The 18,378-nt window shown below is 45.4% G+C and overlaps 1 protein-coding gene and 1 long non-coding RNA gene across 2 annotated transcripts; one reads left to right on the top strand and one right to left on the bottom strand.

The window, feature by feature from the left end:
* Positions 1 to 7,299, bottom strand: SAP30 (Sin3A associated protein 30). Its single transcript, XM_069787062.1, has 4 exons — positions 6,696 to 7,299; positions 5,158 to 5,280; positions 2,393 to 2,491; positions 1 to 338 (listed from the first exon to the last, which is right to left on the bottom strand). Exons 1-4 carry the CDS (start codon positions 7,008 to 7,010, stop codon positions 216 to 218), a joined length of 660 nt encoding a protein of 219 aa, XP_069643163.1. The 5' UTR covers positions 7,011 to 7,299; the 3' UTR covers positions 1 to 215.
* Positions 7,300 to 7,507: 208 nt separating this feature from the next.
* LOC138686078 (uncharacterized) lies at positions 7,508 to 12,427 on the top strand. Its single transcript, XR_011325399.1, has 2 exons — positions 7,508 to 8,945; positions 9,967 to 12,427. It is a non-coding gene; the product is annotated as an uncharacterized lncRNA (long non-coding RNA).
* The last annotated feature ends 5,951 nt before the right edge of the window (positions 12,428 to 18,378 follow it).

Raw genomic sequence — 18,378 nt, 5'->3', positions numbered from 1 at the left:
TTGAGCAACAATATCAGTGATATTTATTTAAAATACTTTTGCCGAGGAAATTTGTTTCATAAGAGATGTTTTTTTCAAACAAATCAGCAAGATTATGAAAAATAAGAGACAAACTCTCTGGAGGAAAAAAAAGTTACAAAGAAAGCTTTTGCATATCAACAAAAACCCTCAGTCTTTTGATTTGCAGCCTGAGTCTCAGTCCCAACTTTTTCTGTCTAATGAACCCCACTATCCATCTTTAGATCTGGTTTGTTCTTGTCATTCTTCACAGAGTAGATGAAATATGTTAAGGTGTCCTTTTCATTCACTGGAATTGTCCTAAAATGGCAGCCAATTATCTATAAAGAAAGAATGCAAGGAAATTAAATAACCATTCATATGCAGAAACTGAAGATTCAGATTTAAATTGACTACATTAAACAAAGCTTAAAAGCTTGATCAAGAAGCTTAAAAAAGAAACTAAAACCTACCTCTTCAAAAGTCTAACAGTCATAAAAAAGATAGAACAAGAACCATTTTATTGAGAACTATGAACCAAGTATAGCAGGTTGTACCCTCATTTCCTAAGTAAAAAGCCTAGGAAAATTTTCAGGGCGGGGGGGTTTCTCAAAACAAGCATAGGAGTAGTATTACACCTATATGGTCAAAGCTTGAGTGTAAAGCAAGTATTGACTATAGAGTATCAACAGAGCAACAGCACAGCAATGAAAGACTACTGCTCATTACTCAGGTTGGGGGGGTGGGGGAATATGTGTATCTGTATCAAGTCAACTATAGAAACATCTAAGACAATACAAGAATCTTCAGGATTACAGTTGAACATTTAGCTCTTTGAAACAGAGCTATCAATGATGGAAATTCACCATCTGTAAGTACTAAAATATGACAATCTCTAAACAGTTCTCAAGTCAGAGGTCTTTTCCTTCATCAAAATGAACACCAACTTTAAAAGAAAGCACTCAAAATATTATACCTGCTCAAGCCTATTCTCAGGCTTTTTGCAGAATACTTTGGTAGACTAGAATTACCAAGTGGAAGTCAGAAAAAATGGGACTGCTCACTTAACTACTACAGGGTTTAAGTATAAATTTTAGCATAATTAAGCAAGTTAGAAAGGTTTCCAAACCCTACCCTCAAAAAATTCAGAGAAACAGTTTGAGAGTCCTTTAAAGTGCACTTCTAAGCAACAGCTAGAGGAGTGTCTATTGTACATTAGGACAGGTTACAAGGAATCACGTGCACTGTACACTAAGGAAGTTCTGCAGCTATGGCTCACAAATACCTGCAGGTCAAACAAAGCATGCGGCAGAAGCCTTGCCTATTCACATCAAACAGCGTAAGAAGCATAAGCTAGCGCAAATACCTCGTGAGATGCACCTAAAGCAGACCCTTAGAAATGCTAGTTTTGCAGAACAAAAACTAGCTGTGCTTTTTCAAATCACAGTCCTGCTAATTCAAGAGCTAGCTCTACCTCAGCTCACATAGAAAAAAACCATAAGACTCATTTTACGTTCTTAATCATAGTGGCAGCAGCACTATTCTTTTGCAGCTCAGCCTTTTTAAGAACCTTGCCTTTAATCCACACAGATTAAGGGAGAGACCAACAAAATGTCAAACCAAAGTAAAACTGGGTGTATCGCTGCACAGAAGTGAAAAAACGGTAGCTATACCTCCCTGTTAAGAGATCACTGGTTCTCCCATGTATTTCCATCAGCATGCTGTAACTGCATCTTTGCAGCGCAGAAGTATTCTTTTAAAATTAGTCACATGCAGCAAAGATGCTTACATACAGCTGCACTTACACGCAGCTTCAGCAATTTTAGAAATATTGGTAAGAAAAAAACCTAATTTCATAAAGTTGCATTTTTCTGATGGCAGATGCCAGTGGTTTTAATTAACAGAATTAATCATCAATAGAAGCCTGTTTTTCAGGTTTCCATAGTTTACATATGGAGAAACATGTATGTTTGCAGTAACTACCTTTTCAAAGCAAAGTCTGAACCTTGCTGGAACTTCACTGCTGCCTCTCAGTTTCTAGTTCTTTTCAGCTGGACACTTCGAATGAAGGTGTGACTGACACACAGACTACAAATCCATGATTCTACGATATTCAGGGACACGCAGATCATCTTACTGTTCCAGCCCAACACTTTGTGTCTTTAAGCAGCACACACTCCTTTCGGAAGTTGAGTCCCTCCTCTGGAAAGGACTTTTACTTTTGATTTACTTGGCTTAGGAGCTGTGGCCAATGGAGGAAACTAGATAAGCAGTTCCCTTTTGTTCTCATAAAATCCAGATTACATATGCTCTTTATGCAAGGATCACATTGCACAGAAAACCACATGCCAAAGCAAGTTGCATTTTCTATTATGGAACAAACACTCATACATACTTCAACGAGCTGTGCTTTGTTAAGTCCCGGTCTGGTCTGTAGCTTGAAGTGTCTTTTGTACCTTCGAAGTGTGTTTACTTGTAACTGATATAAATCAACCTAGAAGAAAGGGGGGGGGGGAGGAAAATAATCTAATGTAACTGAAAAGGATTCAGTCATTTATAGCTGGCCTCTCAAAAACACTTTGGAGTCTCACGGATACACAAGCATAGACCATCAGCTCAGCAGATCTCATTTTGACAAAAAAAACCCTCCACCCCACACCTTCCAGTGGAAAGGAAAACAGCCCAGTTCAGTTTAAGAGCATTTTATTGTTACTGAGCACGGCTCTGCCTCCCGTTAGCAGTGGACAATATTTGTAACTCATTATTGTCCTTTAATCAGTTCTGGGTTTTTCGTTTGTTCCCAGTTCGAGCGGGGTAACACAAAAGCCCAGTAACAACTTTCATACAACATCTACGAAGATGCTGATTCAAAGGAGGCCCCTATACTGTGTGATTTCAGCCATCAAATTTTACACAAGTGGCATGCAAGATATAGCACATCTGAACCGTCAGCACATATTAGAACCAGGAAAAAGTCTAGAACGCAAAGGTTTCTTGGCTTGAGGTGAGAGAAGAAAACAGCTGCTCTTGCTCTCCAAACATATCCCTGCTACATAAGCACAACGCAGGAGTTACGTGCACAGGCATAGTTGTCCAAAACTGTTTTTCAATGCGAGTTGACAGTTGAAAGAATTGCACAAGGTCCTCTCAGGAATACAAATATACAACCTTAACCCAGTACTCCCTCAGTTTTGAATCCCACAAACTCTGATCAAGAGTCACTTCTCCCAGCCACAGCTTACCTTCCCACCCTCCTTGACAATGTAAGAGAGCTTAATCGGATGACTGAATGGGAAAGCAAGCTGAGAAAGCAGGCTGAATGAGAAATTCTGCTAGATCAGTTGCAGATACTAGATACAGTAGTATTCTCCAAACTCACTGCATTGAAGATTTCTTAAGGCATCCACTTCCATTTTAAACTCATTTAGCAGCCTTGACTATGGAATATTTAAACAACAGCAGCGCTACTGCATGCTTGGTAACCTGGCCAACCTTGACATGATGCTGCCTTGCACGACAGAGGATGGGTAGGTATCCTTTGGTATTCTGAAGTTTACATGGCACAAATTCCACTTCCCAAGTCACAGTGGAGAACCCACACCCTAGAGCATCACGCAGGGGAGGAGCAGCAGCTTTCCACCAAGTCCCTGAAGCTACCAGTACTGTGGAAGCCTCTTTCCCTCCCACAGGAATCACTTCTAACAGGTAATGATGGTCATGACCGAGATGGAAACAGGAAGGCCTTGCAAGTCGTCAGAAGAAGGATTTTTTTTTCCTTAGTAAACTGGATAGCAATTGAAAATAAAGAAAGTCAAGAGCCAATGGGCATCAGAGGCACACCGTAGTCACATGGGATGAACATACTGCCATTGTCCAAACAGCCAGCTGAAACTCCTCAAAAACACCTCCCAGGCAGTTTTCTTTCCTGCTGTAATACCATTAAAAAAGCTTGCTTTCTTGTTCTAGAGATATCCATCGCTTGTGACACATTTTATAATTTTCACATGAGAAAACCAAACAGGTTTGCAGGACAGCTGCAATTACCACTGTGCCAAGGAGCCACCTGAAGCCACAGAGAACATTAGCCTTAGACAGAACTTTCAAAGAAGCAATCCCACATATTTAGCAGACAAACAACACAGCCCAGCATCAAACCACTCCCAATCCCCTAAAATCCTCTTAGAGGATCCTCTTAGCCTTCAGACTGGAGCCATGTGCCTTTAGGCACAGATTCTTGCACAAAGTTTCATCACTTGCATTGCTGGTATCTGCAGATGCTGACCATAAGGTTGTCATTAAATTAACACTTACGGAGCAATTGCTTAAGAATGCTTTAAAAATCCCTCTTGGAAGGGACCAGGTAGGCATGACAGGCTCTGCTCAAAATTAACACACTGAACAGCACCTGCTAAGCCAGGCTGTAGCAGAAATAACCCAAAGCACAAGTAGGAAAAAGAGCCTTAGGTGCAGTCTCTCCCACTATACTATGCAAAAGGTTTGAAAGCTCTAGCTCACTTTCGTAATGGGTGAGGTTTCACTGGTCTGCAGCAGAGAAAACGGGAGAAAAACACCATCCCTCTCCCCTCCTTTCTAGCACAGCTCCCTGAACTTTTCTTCCCCCAACATGGGATAAAAACAAAGATCTACTATCATTAAACTTTCTCTGTTTAATGTGACTAAGGCAATGGAGTAACTGCAAGAGCCATCTGCAACACATTTAGGACAGAAGGAAAGGATCAGAGGGATGGGGCAGTGAAGCATTTATATCCCAAGTCCTATGTGCAATTCCCTTCAAGTTGTCAACTCCTGCAGAAGACAGATTGTGCCGATATGTAGCAAAGCACCTCTTCTAGTAGGATGCTGGAGAGGAAGCACTAATAACGAGAAAGTTGAAAAAAGCAGTTTTCAGAGAGAACTAGCGGACACTTAAAAAGCTAGAGAGTTGTTCGTTCTACTTTGCACTATCAGTACAGAAAATACATTGTAAAATTCAGTTAGCTTTTGTTAAGAACTGAGTGAATCACGAGTCTTCTCTTTCCTCGCGTGCCCCAAAATAAGGAGAGCTGCAAGGGTGGAAAAGTGGTATCTGTGCAGACGTGGTAGCTGTCAAGTACAAGCTTAACACAACAATTAGAAAAAAAAACCCAACTACTTAGCTACCTCTGGAGTGTCGATGTCTTGCACTGGTGAGTCGCCATCATCATCGCTGCCTTTCCTCTTTCTTCTATTTCTCACACTCTGAATTAAGTTTTTGTGGAAGTCACAAATATACAGATGTCTTGCCTAGAAGAGCAATAGGGCGTCTTTCAATCAAATCCATGTAAGCATCTCCCGGACTTATAAATGCACACACAGAGACAACCCTTCAGCAACCACAGTCACATTAACTGCGTCGAGGAAGCTTTTCTACCGGATTCTTCTAAATAAAGAATGCGCTATGCTACAGATCACTGCCACCGGCTTGGCCGGGCGGACGCTGAAGCGCTGCAATCGACCGGTTCAGCGGTAACAGCCCGCAGACACACGAGTACAACCCTCCCTCCAGCCACTCGTCGCAACTCGGGGATCGGGAAGCAAACAAACAGAAAACAAGCTTTCGGTTGTTCTTCGGAGGGCAAACAGCCGGCTCTCATTTCACACCGGCTCTCACTCCCCCTCGTTCTACTTCCACTACCTAGGCGAGGTCAAGCAACACACTTTTTAAAAAATTTTCTTTCTTTCCTCTTTAAAAGTTCCCCTTTGTACGGATCTGCACGCTTTGGGAGAACTCTTCGGCGCGTACCAACCCCGAATTTCAGAGTTACGGGCTTTAACGGCAACGAAAGCGCAGAGCTGCGCTGGGGAGGGGGGGGCGTTGAGGGCGAGGAACCCCCGGGCCGGGCTGGGGGGTTCCCTGGGGGCGCACGGAGCTCCGGCCCCCGCGCCGGCAAACGCTCCCGCGGTGCCGGGCAAGGGCAAACACCCCTCCGGAACGCCCGGGCGTTTCACTCCGCAGAAAGGGGCGCGAAGGCGGCCCCCCGTCCCTTCCTCCTCCGCCGCCGCCGGGGGGGTCCGCTCCCCCCCTGCCCGGCCGTGCCGAGCCGAGCCGCGCTGCGCCTGATGGCTGCCGAGCGGAAGACCGAGAGGCAAGGGGAGACGTGCAGCGCTGCAACACGAGGCGGAGCAGCCGAGCGCTGCCCTCGCCAGGAACAGACACAAACTAGCGCGCCGGGAGCCATGCAGGCTCCGCTCCGGGGGGGGGGAGCGCGCTCCCCGGCCACGCTTCTTCCCCCTCCAGCTACGCGGGGGGGGGGGGGGACGGAACACACACAGCCGATGCCCCCGGCTCTTGGGAGGGTGGGAAGGGACCCCAGAAGCAGGCGATTCCCTCCCCAGCCGCTTCCGCAGAGGGAGAGCACTTTCAGGCCGTGCTGCTGCGGCGCCAGCCGAACTCCACGGTGCTACGGGAAAAGCGGGGGGGGGGGGAACAACACTCCCCCGCCGCCACCCCCCCCCCCAAACCCCTAAACTTTATTAAAAGCCCCCAAACCAACTTAGCCGTGGGAGCAACGGGCCGGCGGGGAGCGGGGCTGGGGCCGGACACGTCGCCGCCGCCGCCCGGGCACGCACCGCCGGGACCCGCCGGCCGCTTTTGTCTGCCCGCCCCGCCGGCGGCGGCGGGGGGCGGCCCCGCGCGTCCCCCCCCTCCCCGGACTTACGCTCTTGTCCAGCTCGATCTTCACCTTCTTCTGCGAGATGCTCTTCTGGATCCGCTTGCTGAAGCTGGCGTTGCCGGCGGCGCGGCCGCACCGCTCGCCCTCCTCCCGCAGGCAGCACAGCTGCCCGGCCCCGGGGCCGCCCGCACCCCCGCCGCCCGCCGAGCCCGCGGCGGCGGCGGCGGCCGGACCCAGCCCCGGCGGCGCCGGCGGCGGCGGCGGCACCACCTCCACGGCGGAGCCCGCGTTGCCCACCGCGGCGGCGGCGGCGGGGTCCGCCCCGCGCTGGGTCACCTCCTCGGGGGCGAAGCCGTTCATGCCCGGCGCCACCTCCGCAGCCGGCGGGAAGCCCGGGGGAAGGGCGGCGGGATCCCGCCCCGCACCAAACTTCCCCGGCGAGACGCCGCGGCCCGGCGGGGCGCTCCCCCGCTGCCTGCCCGCCTCCTCTCCGCGGCGGCACCGGAGCGCAAGCCCGCCCTCAAGGGCGGCCAGCCCGCACGCCGCGGCAAGGACTCTGCCCGCCGGCTGCCACTGACCCGAGCCCCGCGGCGGCTACCGGAGCGGCGGCGGCGGCGCCCCGCGGGTCGCCCCACTTCCTCCTTCCCCCCCTGTCATGTGGAGACTCTTCAGCTGTTTCCTATGTAACAACAGCAACCTGCCCGCCGCGCCGCCCCGCCCCGCCCGGCCGCGCATGCCGGCTCCCCCGCCGCGGGGCGCCACGGGAAATGCAGTTCTTGCCCCCGCCGCCCCCTCCGCGCCCGCCGCGGCGGGGGAACTACAGCTCCCGACGGGCAGCGCGGCGGCGGCGGCAGCGCGGGCGGGGGGGGGGGGCGCGGCGTGCCGCTTTGCGGCGCTCGCGCCGGCGGTGCCGTCCCGCGGCGGCGGTAGCAGCCGCTACTTTTGGCCGCGGCGGCGGCGGCGACGGGCCGCCCTGCGCTGCGCTGCCTTTTCCCCGCCGCCAGGAGGCCGGGCCCGCCGTGCGGGAGCGGCGGCAGCGGCTCATCCCACTTTTAAAAGGCCCCGTTCGTGTCCGTCCGTCCCCCGCCCCAGTCCTTCCCCCCTTGTCGCTCCTCCCCGCCGGCGCGGCCGTTGGGATTTGAACGGCGGCCGGGCGGCGGCCGAGCCCGGCCCCGCCGGGGCGGAGGCGGGAAGGCGAGGAAGGCGCGGGGCAGAAGGGGGAGGCCGGCGGCCTCTCCCCGGGGCGGGGGCGGGCGGAGGCCGGCGCTGCCGCTGGCGCTGGCACGGCCGAGGGCCGAATCGTGCTTCAGCCAAAAAAGGTTGAGGCGCCCGCCCTTCTTCTTCCCTGCCCGCTCCCGTCGGCGTTAACTGCCCCCGTTCGTACTTTTCCTAGCTCCGGCGTTTCGGTCTGAGCCGCGCTTCCCCGGCTGCTTGTTCAGGATTTTCTACGGGTGGTTGTGTTTTGTTTGGGTTTTGGTTTCTTTTCTTTTTTTTTTTTTCCTTCTGCCTTCCGCCTCGCTGCCCTCCGTCTCGGTCCTGTCGCCTCCTTTCTCCGCCACTCTTTGTGTCAGCCGTGGCCGGAGAGCGGGTGCCCTGCCCCGGCGGCGGGAGGGAGCTGCCCCGGGGCGGCGGCGCTGCCTCCCGCCGCCTCTCCTCGGGCCGAGAACGGCCGAGGCTCCGGGTCCCTTTGTTAAAGCTGCCGTTAAAAGGCGTTGTGAGCCGGGGTCCGTCCTGCGTGCCTTCGGTAAAGGCCTTTGAAGGCAGAGAGGACTTGCGGCGCCGGTTTGCAGGTCTCGTCATTTAAAAGGACTTTTTGTTAATAAAGGTGACTTTAACAACAAAAAAAGACTGAGAATGCAGAATGCTTTTCGCTAGTGAGGAACCAAGACCTTGCTGTGCACGCGACCAGCTGAACTAGATGCTGCGAAAATGCTCGATAAAAGCAAGTGGTTTGAGACTTGACGAAACTCCGTTAAGAGATGCGCTGGCGTTAAACCATTTAACAACTCCGCCGCCGGCAGCGGAGCGGCAGAAGCAGCAAGCTCTGACCTACTGTTTTCCTTCCAGCGCGTTCAAAGCGCACGCAAGGAAGGGTGAGGTTTTGCTTTCCTTTTGAACGGCCGCGGATATTCCTTTAAATCTCAGAACCGGCATCCGAGCTGACCCTACTCAAAGCGTCATGATTTAATCACTGAAATATTTGCCCGTATCGCTTGCCCTGCGTATCCAGCCTGCAGAAGGAGGAGAGGAGTAGCGGGGAGGCCGGTGAATGATTCGAGGAGACACAGATCCTGCGTAAGCCCAAGTTCTGCGTGAGCCGGGAACGCGATTATAGCGCAGTTTTGGTTTGCGCTGCAGATGGCTCCTTAATCTGATTGCATAACCTGGTATTAGAGAGCAAGGGTAGGTTCCTGCTCCATGCAGTTGCAACTGAATGAAGGAGACGGGAACAGAAGCCAAACTGAGCATGAACTCACAGACGGCAGTTACCTAGAAGGCATGTTTCGGTGATTAGAGAGGGGAATTGGAGAAAAGTTGGAAAAAACACCAAACCCCGTGGTGTTATCCGCCGAGCTGAACGCTACATGGAGTGCCTGGGTTCAGTTCCACGCTCTGCCGCTGTATAATCTCGGGCAACAGATGTTTAACTCGCTTTTTGAGTTACTTGTGATTTCACACTTGCAAAAAATGTAATAATGTTAAAAAAAACCCCACCACCCCAAACCCCAGTAACAATGATAGCGGGCCTTAAAGAATAACATAGGAAGCACGAGCTGGGAAAAGTGGGACAAGGGTGAGTTCCAGGAATTCTTCAGTGGAAATCTGGGTCATGAATAGCAATTTCTGGACTCTTAGGCTATGTCTTTTGAGGTCCCTTTTATTTCTTCAGAGGGATTTGACCTTACTGTGAGCATAAAATATGTCAGTCTGGGTTTGGCTGCTGTGATTCGGTACAATGGAAAGATCACTTGTGCATTTTAAATATGTTTCTGATCCTCTTTGTATAGTTTGTGAGCAGTTAAAAGCCCGATTATGTTACCCAGCCATGCTTGCCAGTATGTTAATTTAGAAGCGGAATTTCAAGTAAAGTAGCATCATAGTTTCATGATTAGATCACAGTAAGACAGTAGAGTGGCTGAGAAAGACGGTTCTGCTTCTGCTGTAAGCTGCTCACTTTCACACGTGTGCCTTGTCCTTCTTTGTGCCTGTAAAAGCATTTCTATGGCTGCATGGCAAACTGGATTGGGTTACAACTAGACCAGCAAGAAGAAAATCAGTTAAGTTTAGCCCTGATCTGCTTTGTGTGATGTCCCAGCACACAGGAAGGTCCAATGGAAGGGCAGGACCGTGTGACCGGTGCGGGGGGATGACCACCTCGTTTGGTATGAACGCCTGCTTACAGGAACAAAGAAATCATGTCACTTTTCATCTTGCGTCATATGTGGGATCAAAAAATACAAAAGGCTGCAGCTGGACGGGCTTTCAGGCAGTATGAAGCTCACTACAGGATGGATGCGCAAACTTTTACAAAGCTTGGGACCCGTGAAATAAAAAAAACACTCGCCATACAGCGATTCTGCTAGATTGTATGTCGTCTAAAATGATGGGTTTATAACATAAGCTCTAGTAGTGGTTAGCAGAAGTATTCAGATATAACTGAAGCATATAAAGGGAGAGATTTTAAAATAAACATCAAAACATGCAGTAGTGCAACAACATACCGATTAAACATCAACAATTGTATCAGTTCAGAGGAAATGGCAGCTCCAAACCAGTAACTCTGTATGTGAGACTTCACTAGCACTTATGGTCCATGCACACAAGCAGAGCAAAAGTAATCTACATCCCTCATGGGTGCAAAAAAGACAGCATGGATGACTTCTAAGTGGCATGCAGAAGGAGCAGGAGCTACAGCATCTTGAAGAGCGTGCCTGAATTCGCAGCTCCGAGGCTCCGAAGTCAGCGGGACTTGGTGGCCCCTCCTGGCACCGAGGCGAGCCAGGCGCAGGTGGGAGCAGAGCAGCTTGTCCCTCTCCGAGATGCCATATGTCCCAGCTCCTGTTAGCTTTTGACTGATGTGTTTTGTAATTTGAGAGAGAAGAATAATTGGATGCATCACCTTGGATACATTGCAAGCACACTGCAAACATATTATTAGTAATTAATCTTGGAAAGGAAATGGGGCTATAACTGTGTATACATCTTCACATCATAAGGTTCAACTGAGGATGACTATTCCCTTCCCCAACAGGTACCATTCATCTGAAGTCTAAGTGTACGTTAGTGCGTTTGTGTGCAGCACCTGAAATTACCCTGTAATAATAAGGAAAACTATTGGTATACATTTTTCACAGCAAATACACATTTTCTTTGTTTTGGATTGTAACTATTTCAATGAAAAATAGAGTTCTTTAAAACACTTCAAAAATTCTGCAAATTCCACCACACGCCCTGGTGTTTTTGATAAAAGAGCACCCTAACCAATAGGCATTCGTAGGCTGTGATAACGAACAGTGACCAAACCTCTCCTTCCTTATCAGTAACAAGTCCTATTATTTTTATTGTTCTTTTTTCAGATTTTTGAATCTCTGATTTTTCCCTTCCCACTCCAGCACCAACTAACCACGCTACCGCCTGTTGCTCTGCCTCCAATTTATCGTCCAAATCTGTTAAAGTGTAGAGCCCAAAGCACAGGAATATTGGGACTTACCTACAGACTGTATTTTTTTTTTTTTTTTTTTTTTACTTCTTTATATGTTTTACTCGAGGATAGCTAAAATGTAACTTTGGATAGTTAATTGTATAACAAAACTTAATCCATATTAGCACACACAGAGCTTATTGTATATGATTCAAGTAATACAGTGAGAGAAAAAAAAATCATACCTTTAACCAAAATGGTGATATTGGTACAAAAGTGGTATTTCCAGGTCTTTGAGTATTCCGGCTGAAGCCAATGTTCCTTTTTTTTAAGCATTCTGCCTTGTACAATGGAAACTAAGGGTGTATGAAAGAGTTTACGTAACACAGGCTTTTATTAGTTAAAGCAGTAAACAGGGTCCAAAACTAAACATTGTATTTTAAGAATAATCTAGGTGTTACGGGATTAAAACTGATAAGCCTGTGTACTGTAAAAGCTTTAAAGATTTGTAATACATGTCCCTTAATGGTTTGTGCCAATTCACTTTCGCAATAAGCCATTAGTTACAGGAGGCATCAAAGGACCTTCTGTTGGAAGGCTTCACTCTTACGTGCAGAAATACAGAAACGTTGGTACAGAAACTTTAGATGTTCTTTGTTGAACGTAGGTGGCAGATTGTTTGTTGGGGGACTTAAACAATGAAGCGTGAGATAAGGGAGATACCTCAAACGCAAGAACTGCACAGAAGCAGAGAAGCCAGCCTCCAGCTTTGCACTGAGGTACCCCCTACATTTCAACCCCCCCCTCCTCACAAGCCCCCATTCAGCCAAGTTAAAAGCGCACATCTGTCTGCTTCTTGCAGAGTCACTGATCACTTGTCCATCCAGGTTGCTCTGATTAACATTTTTTTCACATTATGAGATCTCGCAGTCAGAAAGAGACCCAACGAAATTGTCATTAGTGCTTTTCTGAAATGTAATGCCACTATCTGGAATGTATAGTGGAAAAGTATCACCCCCAGAGGTTTTGTGTAATAATGCCATAAAAACTCAGCTGTGAGTAACAGACCAATGTAGTATATTGCTTAAGAATTATTTTTTAATTCCTTGAAAATAAAAAGCTTACTCAGCTTTTTTTTTGCCTGTAAAAGAAACTGTCATATCTTTTCAGCAAATTTTGCTAGTCTCTAAAGCACTTTTGATACCACAAAAAGCACTGTATACTCCTTGCTACAGTCTTACATTGTGTGAACCACTGTTTTCTGCTTACAGAAATTCAGATTCAACACCGTCTTTGATCATTTGCTTTTTGCTTTGAATAACGCATATTACACCATCTCCACAGTTTTGTCAGAGGGTCCTAGAAACGACAGTGCTCCTTTACTCCATCATGTCCTCCTCTGATATGGATTTGTTTTACAGAAAGGAAAACGGGAAACTTCTGTAGCCCTAAAGCCTCTTCCAGTGCCCTTGTCTTTGCAGTACAGTTATAAGCATCTCTAGGTCTGACTTAGCTCTTGTTGAAGTTAACAGCAGGTTTGAAGTGCCCCTTGGGAGTGGGTGAATATTTCCTCCACTGGAGGCCAGAATGCACCATTTAGAAGGTCTTCAGAAAGTATTTGGATTCTGTCAGTAGAAACAAGATAAGAGTCTGATACTAATACAGATAGTTTTATAAAATAAAATGAGTAAAATTACATGTGGCTTTGGGGTTTAAATGTTTTCCTGACTTCCCGCAGAGCTCATTCTGGGTAAAAGATACAGGCTTACACTCCAACAAACTCAAGTATAATAATAGTTTCGAACTGCAGTTGGTTTTTGACAATAAACCCTTACCTGAGAAATATTATGGGAAAAGGATCAGATAAAATGTTTTGCAAATTTTTTCACAAAAAACGGCCACTAGGCAGAATGTACCAGGTTTTCTACGTTCGGATAGTACCTGCTGCTATAATTCATTCAATATACAGCAGCTGATCGAAAGCATTGCTTCTTCATTAGATATTGCCATTCATCTTTAATGCTCCTCAAACCTCAACTCCTGTACTTGAAAGATAACATTAGAGTCTCAGCTTTCATATTGATAAAGGTTCTAGCCTTTAAAGTTGCAAGGTAAGTTTGCAGTCCCGTCAAGGACATATCCTAAGGCACAGAACACAATAGCCCCCCCACCCTCCAGTTTCAATGCAACATTTTAACAGATACCATTTCACAGGTTTTGGTATCCAAGTGTTTGGCTGTTAATATTTATTAACATTATAAACACCACAGATGAGACCCGATTCTGCTATTACAGCTATCCAGAGGCACTAAAAGATCCTTACCTTTCTCCAGAAGTGACTGCTGAAGCAGGATTTTCCATGATCTTGTAAATTATTTCAGAATTAGGAAAATAATACAGATCTTTTACCTCTTAAACAACTTCAACTTCTTTGATTAGCTGTGTTTCTAGTTATATCATGAAAGTCTGTTCCAAAATGAATTACATCTTTACAAAGTAAATTTATAACTACTGGAAAAGGAGAATGGGGGTTTTATGCTTTTAATATTCATACATATTACCATAATTTAACAACATGTAAATGCTAATTATTAAAGTCTAGTGACATAAAAATTGCACACCATGATCAAGCCTATGAACTGGAGTGTATTCATCAAGATGGTTTCTCTCTCAAAGGTTTACCTTGAAGTTGAGAGTTTACAGGTTTTAAGGATTCTTTTTTTCCAACTTTAAAAAACTGGAAAAGGCATGCTTTGGGCTGCACTTTAGTTTCCTGTTAGCTTTGAATAAGCCTGCCTTTCTTTGACATGGAACAACTTCACTTGAGATTTCCTTGTTTATTTCTTCAAATGCATGACTGTGCCGCTCCCTATTTCTTTTTCATTTGTAGTAGGTGTTTATCCCTGCCAGTGCTTAGGGAGAGCTTCTACTTAACTTCACACATGGTCAGACTAAATGATGAGGATTTATCATAGGCCCAAGGGTTTATTATCGAACTTACTGAATTTTTTTTTTCCCCCACAAGAGTTGGGGCTGTGGAGTAGAAGCATTAGCTTTTGACTGGTATTATAGACAGGCACATTTTCTAGTAGCATAAGATCACTGGAACAACCTTCTTTGTTACTGTAAAACACTTAACAGTACAGAGTAGGGTATACAGTGGGATCCTCTAGAGAAACTATACTTTTATATCATCAGTTGCTGGAAAATCCTACAGGATCCATGAGGAAAAATGAGACTCATGAATCAACAATTTCAAAATTTCCTGAGCATTTTCTTTCTGGTCTCAGATTACCTGTGTATCCTATGATCATTTCTATGACACATATGACAGCACTATTTGCCAGAAATAAGAGGAGAAATTAATTATTCTACCATGACATCTACATTAGCAACAGCACAGGATGTACTCCGCGTGACCAAAACTTGAAACCCATTTAAGTTTAATGAGACCCATTGACATTAATTTAAGTTTTTCCACTACCTGGACCCAAGGGCAATGTGTTGACAAGTATCACAGTGCTTACAAGGAACCGGGCTTGGTATGAGCCAAACCCGCTTCTCTCTTCTGGCTGTGTGTGACAGCAGGGCACGATTCCTCCTGCCTCCTGTGGCCCGTGGCACACAGCCTTGTCAACCCACACTATTCTTTCTCTTTCCCGAAAGATTTTAGAGCCACAATTACATTGGAAACAGCTTCTACTGCCAGGCTCTGCTTGTTTTTAAGTTTCTAGCACTCACAACTGCAGAAGGAAACAGTCCCTCAGATTAGACACGGTAGAAACAAAACATCCTGGTTTGTTCTGTCAAAGTTTCAACATTTCTAAGTCACCATGGGTTGGCACCTACTTCATTTGGGCAGCAGTGAGCACCAGCGGCTAGCCTCACATGGGTGCTGGGACTGTTCAGGAGATGGACAGTGATTGCAGCCTCTTTGGATCTGCTCGCTGGATGTCACACCTCTGGCTCCAGACACAGTCCAACCCTTTATCTTACTGCTTAGAAGGAGAAAAAAAATAGTGTCCTGGAACTATGTTCTCCACATCCCAAATGACACAACACTTTTAGTAGTAATTACATTTTATTTCTTAAGAGTAAGTCATGTATATATTTCAGGTAAAGTACCAATGTTTACCATGGCTAGAAGAGTTCGGTGGGTGGGGACCAAAGGATAGAAATTTTTTTTACCCATTTGAACTGATTGCATAGTATAAGTTACAGCTATCCACATTTTAAAGCCCCTCTAAACTGCCTGTGAAACTATCTAAGGGATGAACAAAGGCAAATTACTGCTTTCTTCTCATACCTGTAAAAAGGGATTAACAATACAGCAAAATATAAAGGAGGTCTATTAAGATGTCCGGGGAAAATGTGTTATGTAAGTATTGCTTTGAATGTAAATAAGAAAGTAAATGAAAGTGAGGTCTAGGAATAGAAAATTAAAAAAAAAAAAAAAAAAAAAAAGGCATATTAACCCAATGCAAGTGGAAAAAAGTTCTTGTCAAATTAAGACTGAGAAAGTACAGATAACAATTATTGTGACCAGGAACAGCTGGTGTTCCTAATATTATCTGCATGAGTACCACGAGAGATTTGTTGTATTTATTTCCTATCATATGACCTAGTGCAGTTCAGTCTCTGCTCTGCAGCTGTCCCGGGTAGTGTCTAATGTAGGCTGCCTTTGTTTTAGGTATTTGGTACACAGCACAAAGTCAAAACAAGTTTCTGAGCTTTCAGAATAAACCAGCCTGGTGTAACACGGCCGCTGTTTGCCTACAAGCTGCTTAACTGGTTATGCAGGCTTTACAGTAGCACATACAATAAAACTGTAATGTTTAAAGGGTAAATATATTTCATTTTTATAAAATACATATTATTTGCATGTTATACAACAGAAAAAATGGGAAAAGGTCTAATATTTTAAATGCAATTCTTTAAGATACTGACAGAAATATCAGTTTTGCGAGCTTTTGGGCAGCTGCAGTTACATGTTTTTATCAAAGTACAAAGAAAGCAACTACTTATAACTGGAACACTACAGTAAAGTAAGTTCTGCTTTGAATTTAGGTAAGCAGTAGCCTAGGTAGTTCTGGTTTTTGCTTTTCATCCTAAAGCTCCTACCATGTATCTAGTATGAGACACTCACATGAAAGGCCAAAAAACCATAGTTGCTGTCTGTAGACTTCATAACTCACATTGAAAGGGAGTTTTTAAAGCAGTGACCTGTTTAAATGCTTTTTGAGTCTTGGATTTTAATATTTTTCTATAACACAAAATTGCTGATCAAAGCTAAATTTGCTTTTGACATCTTGCATTACTATTAGTGAAGTTAGGTGACATTAAAATCGAGAGCAGCTGTAACTCGCTTTCATTATTCATCCGGTAAATGCTGACTTCTTAGGTCCATAAGAGAGACCCTTTCAGCAGTAATCAATCGAGAACTTTCCAAAGCAGAATGTTATTGCCATTAAGGCATATTCCAAACAGGAATTTGGGTAATAGCAGAGTCTCTGGGGAGAGACAGTAGAGCTTCTTCATCCAACTGACTGAATTAAAACTGACAGCGTCACCACATTAATACACTTACACCAGAATAAAAGTTTGGTCAGAGTTAAGGTCATGCAACGGTAGTTTGCAATTTCCTCAGCTGAACGGTATCTGTTGCAATGGATCTGCTGATGGAAACGTTAATTCACATAGAAGGTCTTTGTTACTTTCTTCCCTTGCTTTGTCCATGCTGACACCAGTATCCAGAAAAGCTGTAGAAGCTGCCCACAGAAGCCAAGAAATACACTATGATGTAAAGTATTATCACTCCAATCACACATTTTTATTGTCTGCGACATACTTTTCTTTAAATCCATTTCTCAGCTCTGTAACCTGGTCTCACTCGCCTGGTCTTTTCCCTTCTTTCTATCCAGCACTTCTAGTCACTGCATTGCTTCTCTCTCCTCACACGCAGTTTACTGAAGATTAAGTGAAGTTAACAATAGCACCCAAAATTGTAATTGTGGAGCAGATTAGGAACTCAAAAGGGCTCGAAGCCAGGGAGCTATAAAACTTAACAGTCATTTCATGAGCTGAATTATTCAAGCAGAAGTAAGCTTCAAGTCCTGGAGTTTATGCTTCTTCCCCACAACTGTCTTCCACATGTGGTTAATAAATTAACCACGCGGACTGACCGAAGTCAATACTGCATACATCACTGCTTTAGAAGAGTAACAGTGACCAAATCTCTCGAGACAGAATTTGTGGTTTTGTCTGAAAAGGAACAGTGTGGTGTAATGAAAAAATGGTGACAGCTTATTGTGGAACCAGGCGCACAGAGAAGCACTTTTCCAGGCGTGAGGGTGCTGGGAGGAAGGCACAGCTTTGGGACTGACGAGTTTCTAACACTGGCATTCTTGCGTGGAGCTTTCAGCATCGGCGCTGCTGTGGAAAGCTTCCAGTATCATGTTCAGGCGTGGAAAATTTTCAATACTGCCTTCCTTGTTGGAGGACAGACAGATGTTAAAGAGTACAACTGTTTGGTTTCTTACGCTGCCCTATGTTGCATGACATCGCATGACATAACTCTCTATGTATATATTTAATTGTACAAAAGCTTTCTTTTTCAGAGAAGAGAATCTAGAAAAAGAGTATCTTCAAAAGAATCAAGAACCTAATTTCTTTCTCAAAACATTTGATTATATCATTTGAAAGGCAGGTCTCATTTTTTCCCATAGCAGTAATTACACTTTCTCACCCTACCTGCTTTTCCACAATCATTTTCTTCATATTCTTAGAGCAGATATGAAAACAGGTGCAATTTTTTCCATGAACTTGCTATATTAATGTTAAAAGGAAAAGTAAAAATATGTTAATAATAAACTTACATAAAGCTTTTTTGTTGTTGTTCAGGAACTTACAGAGAATGGATTTGGACGGGTAAAATGAGAAAAATTCTTCTTTCAGCTGTTAAAAATAATTTCTGGTGCCTGTAGCCATCCTGATAACTTTTCAGTGACAAACTCCCAGAGGTCATGACTTGCTGTTTTAGAAGCACTGACATTGAGAAAACTGTTTCCTGAAAACTAGTGGACCACT

This window comes from Haliaeetus albicilla, chromosome 1, assembly GCF_947461875.1.
Source record: "Haliaeetus albicilla chromosome 1, bHalAlb1.1, whole genome shotgun sequence".
NCBI classification, from domain to species: domain Eukaryota; kingdom Metazoa; phylum Chordata; class Aves; order Accipitriformes; family Accipitridae; genus Haliaeetus; species Haliaeetus albicilla.
The sequence above is the reverse complement of the archived record's forward strand: the minus strand, read 5'-3'. Positions and strand labels throughout refer to the sequence as shown.

Coding starts and splice junctions, on each gene's coding strand:
- SAP30 (XM_069787062.1), bottom strand. CDS start 7,010: ATGAACGGCTTCGCCCCCGAGGAGGTGACCCAGCGCGGGGCGGACCCC. Junction 5,281..6,695: donor AGATCGAGCTGGACAAGAGC/GTAAGTCCGGGG, acceptor TTGCTCTTCTAG/GCAAGACATCTGTATATTTG. Junction 339..2,392: donor ACAAAGCACAGCTCGTTGAA/GTATGTATGAGT, acceptor CTTTCTTTATAG/ATAATTGGCTGCCATTTTAG.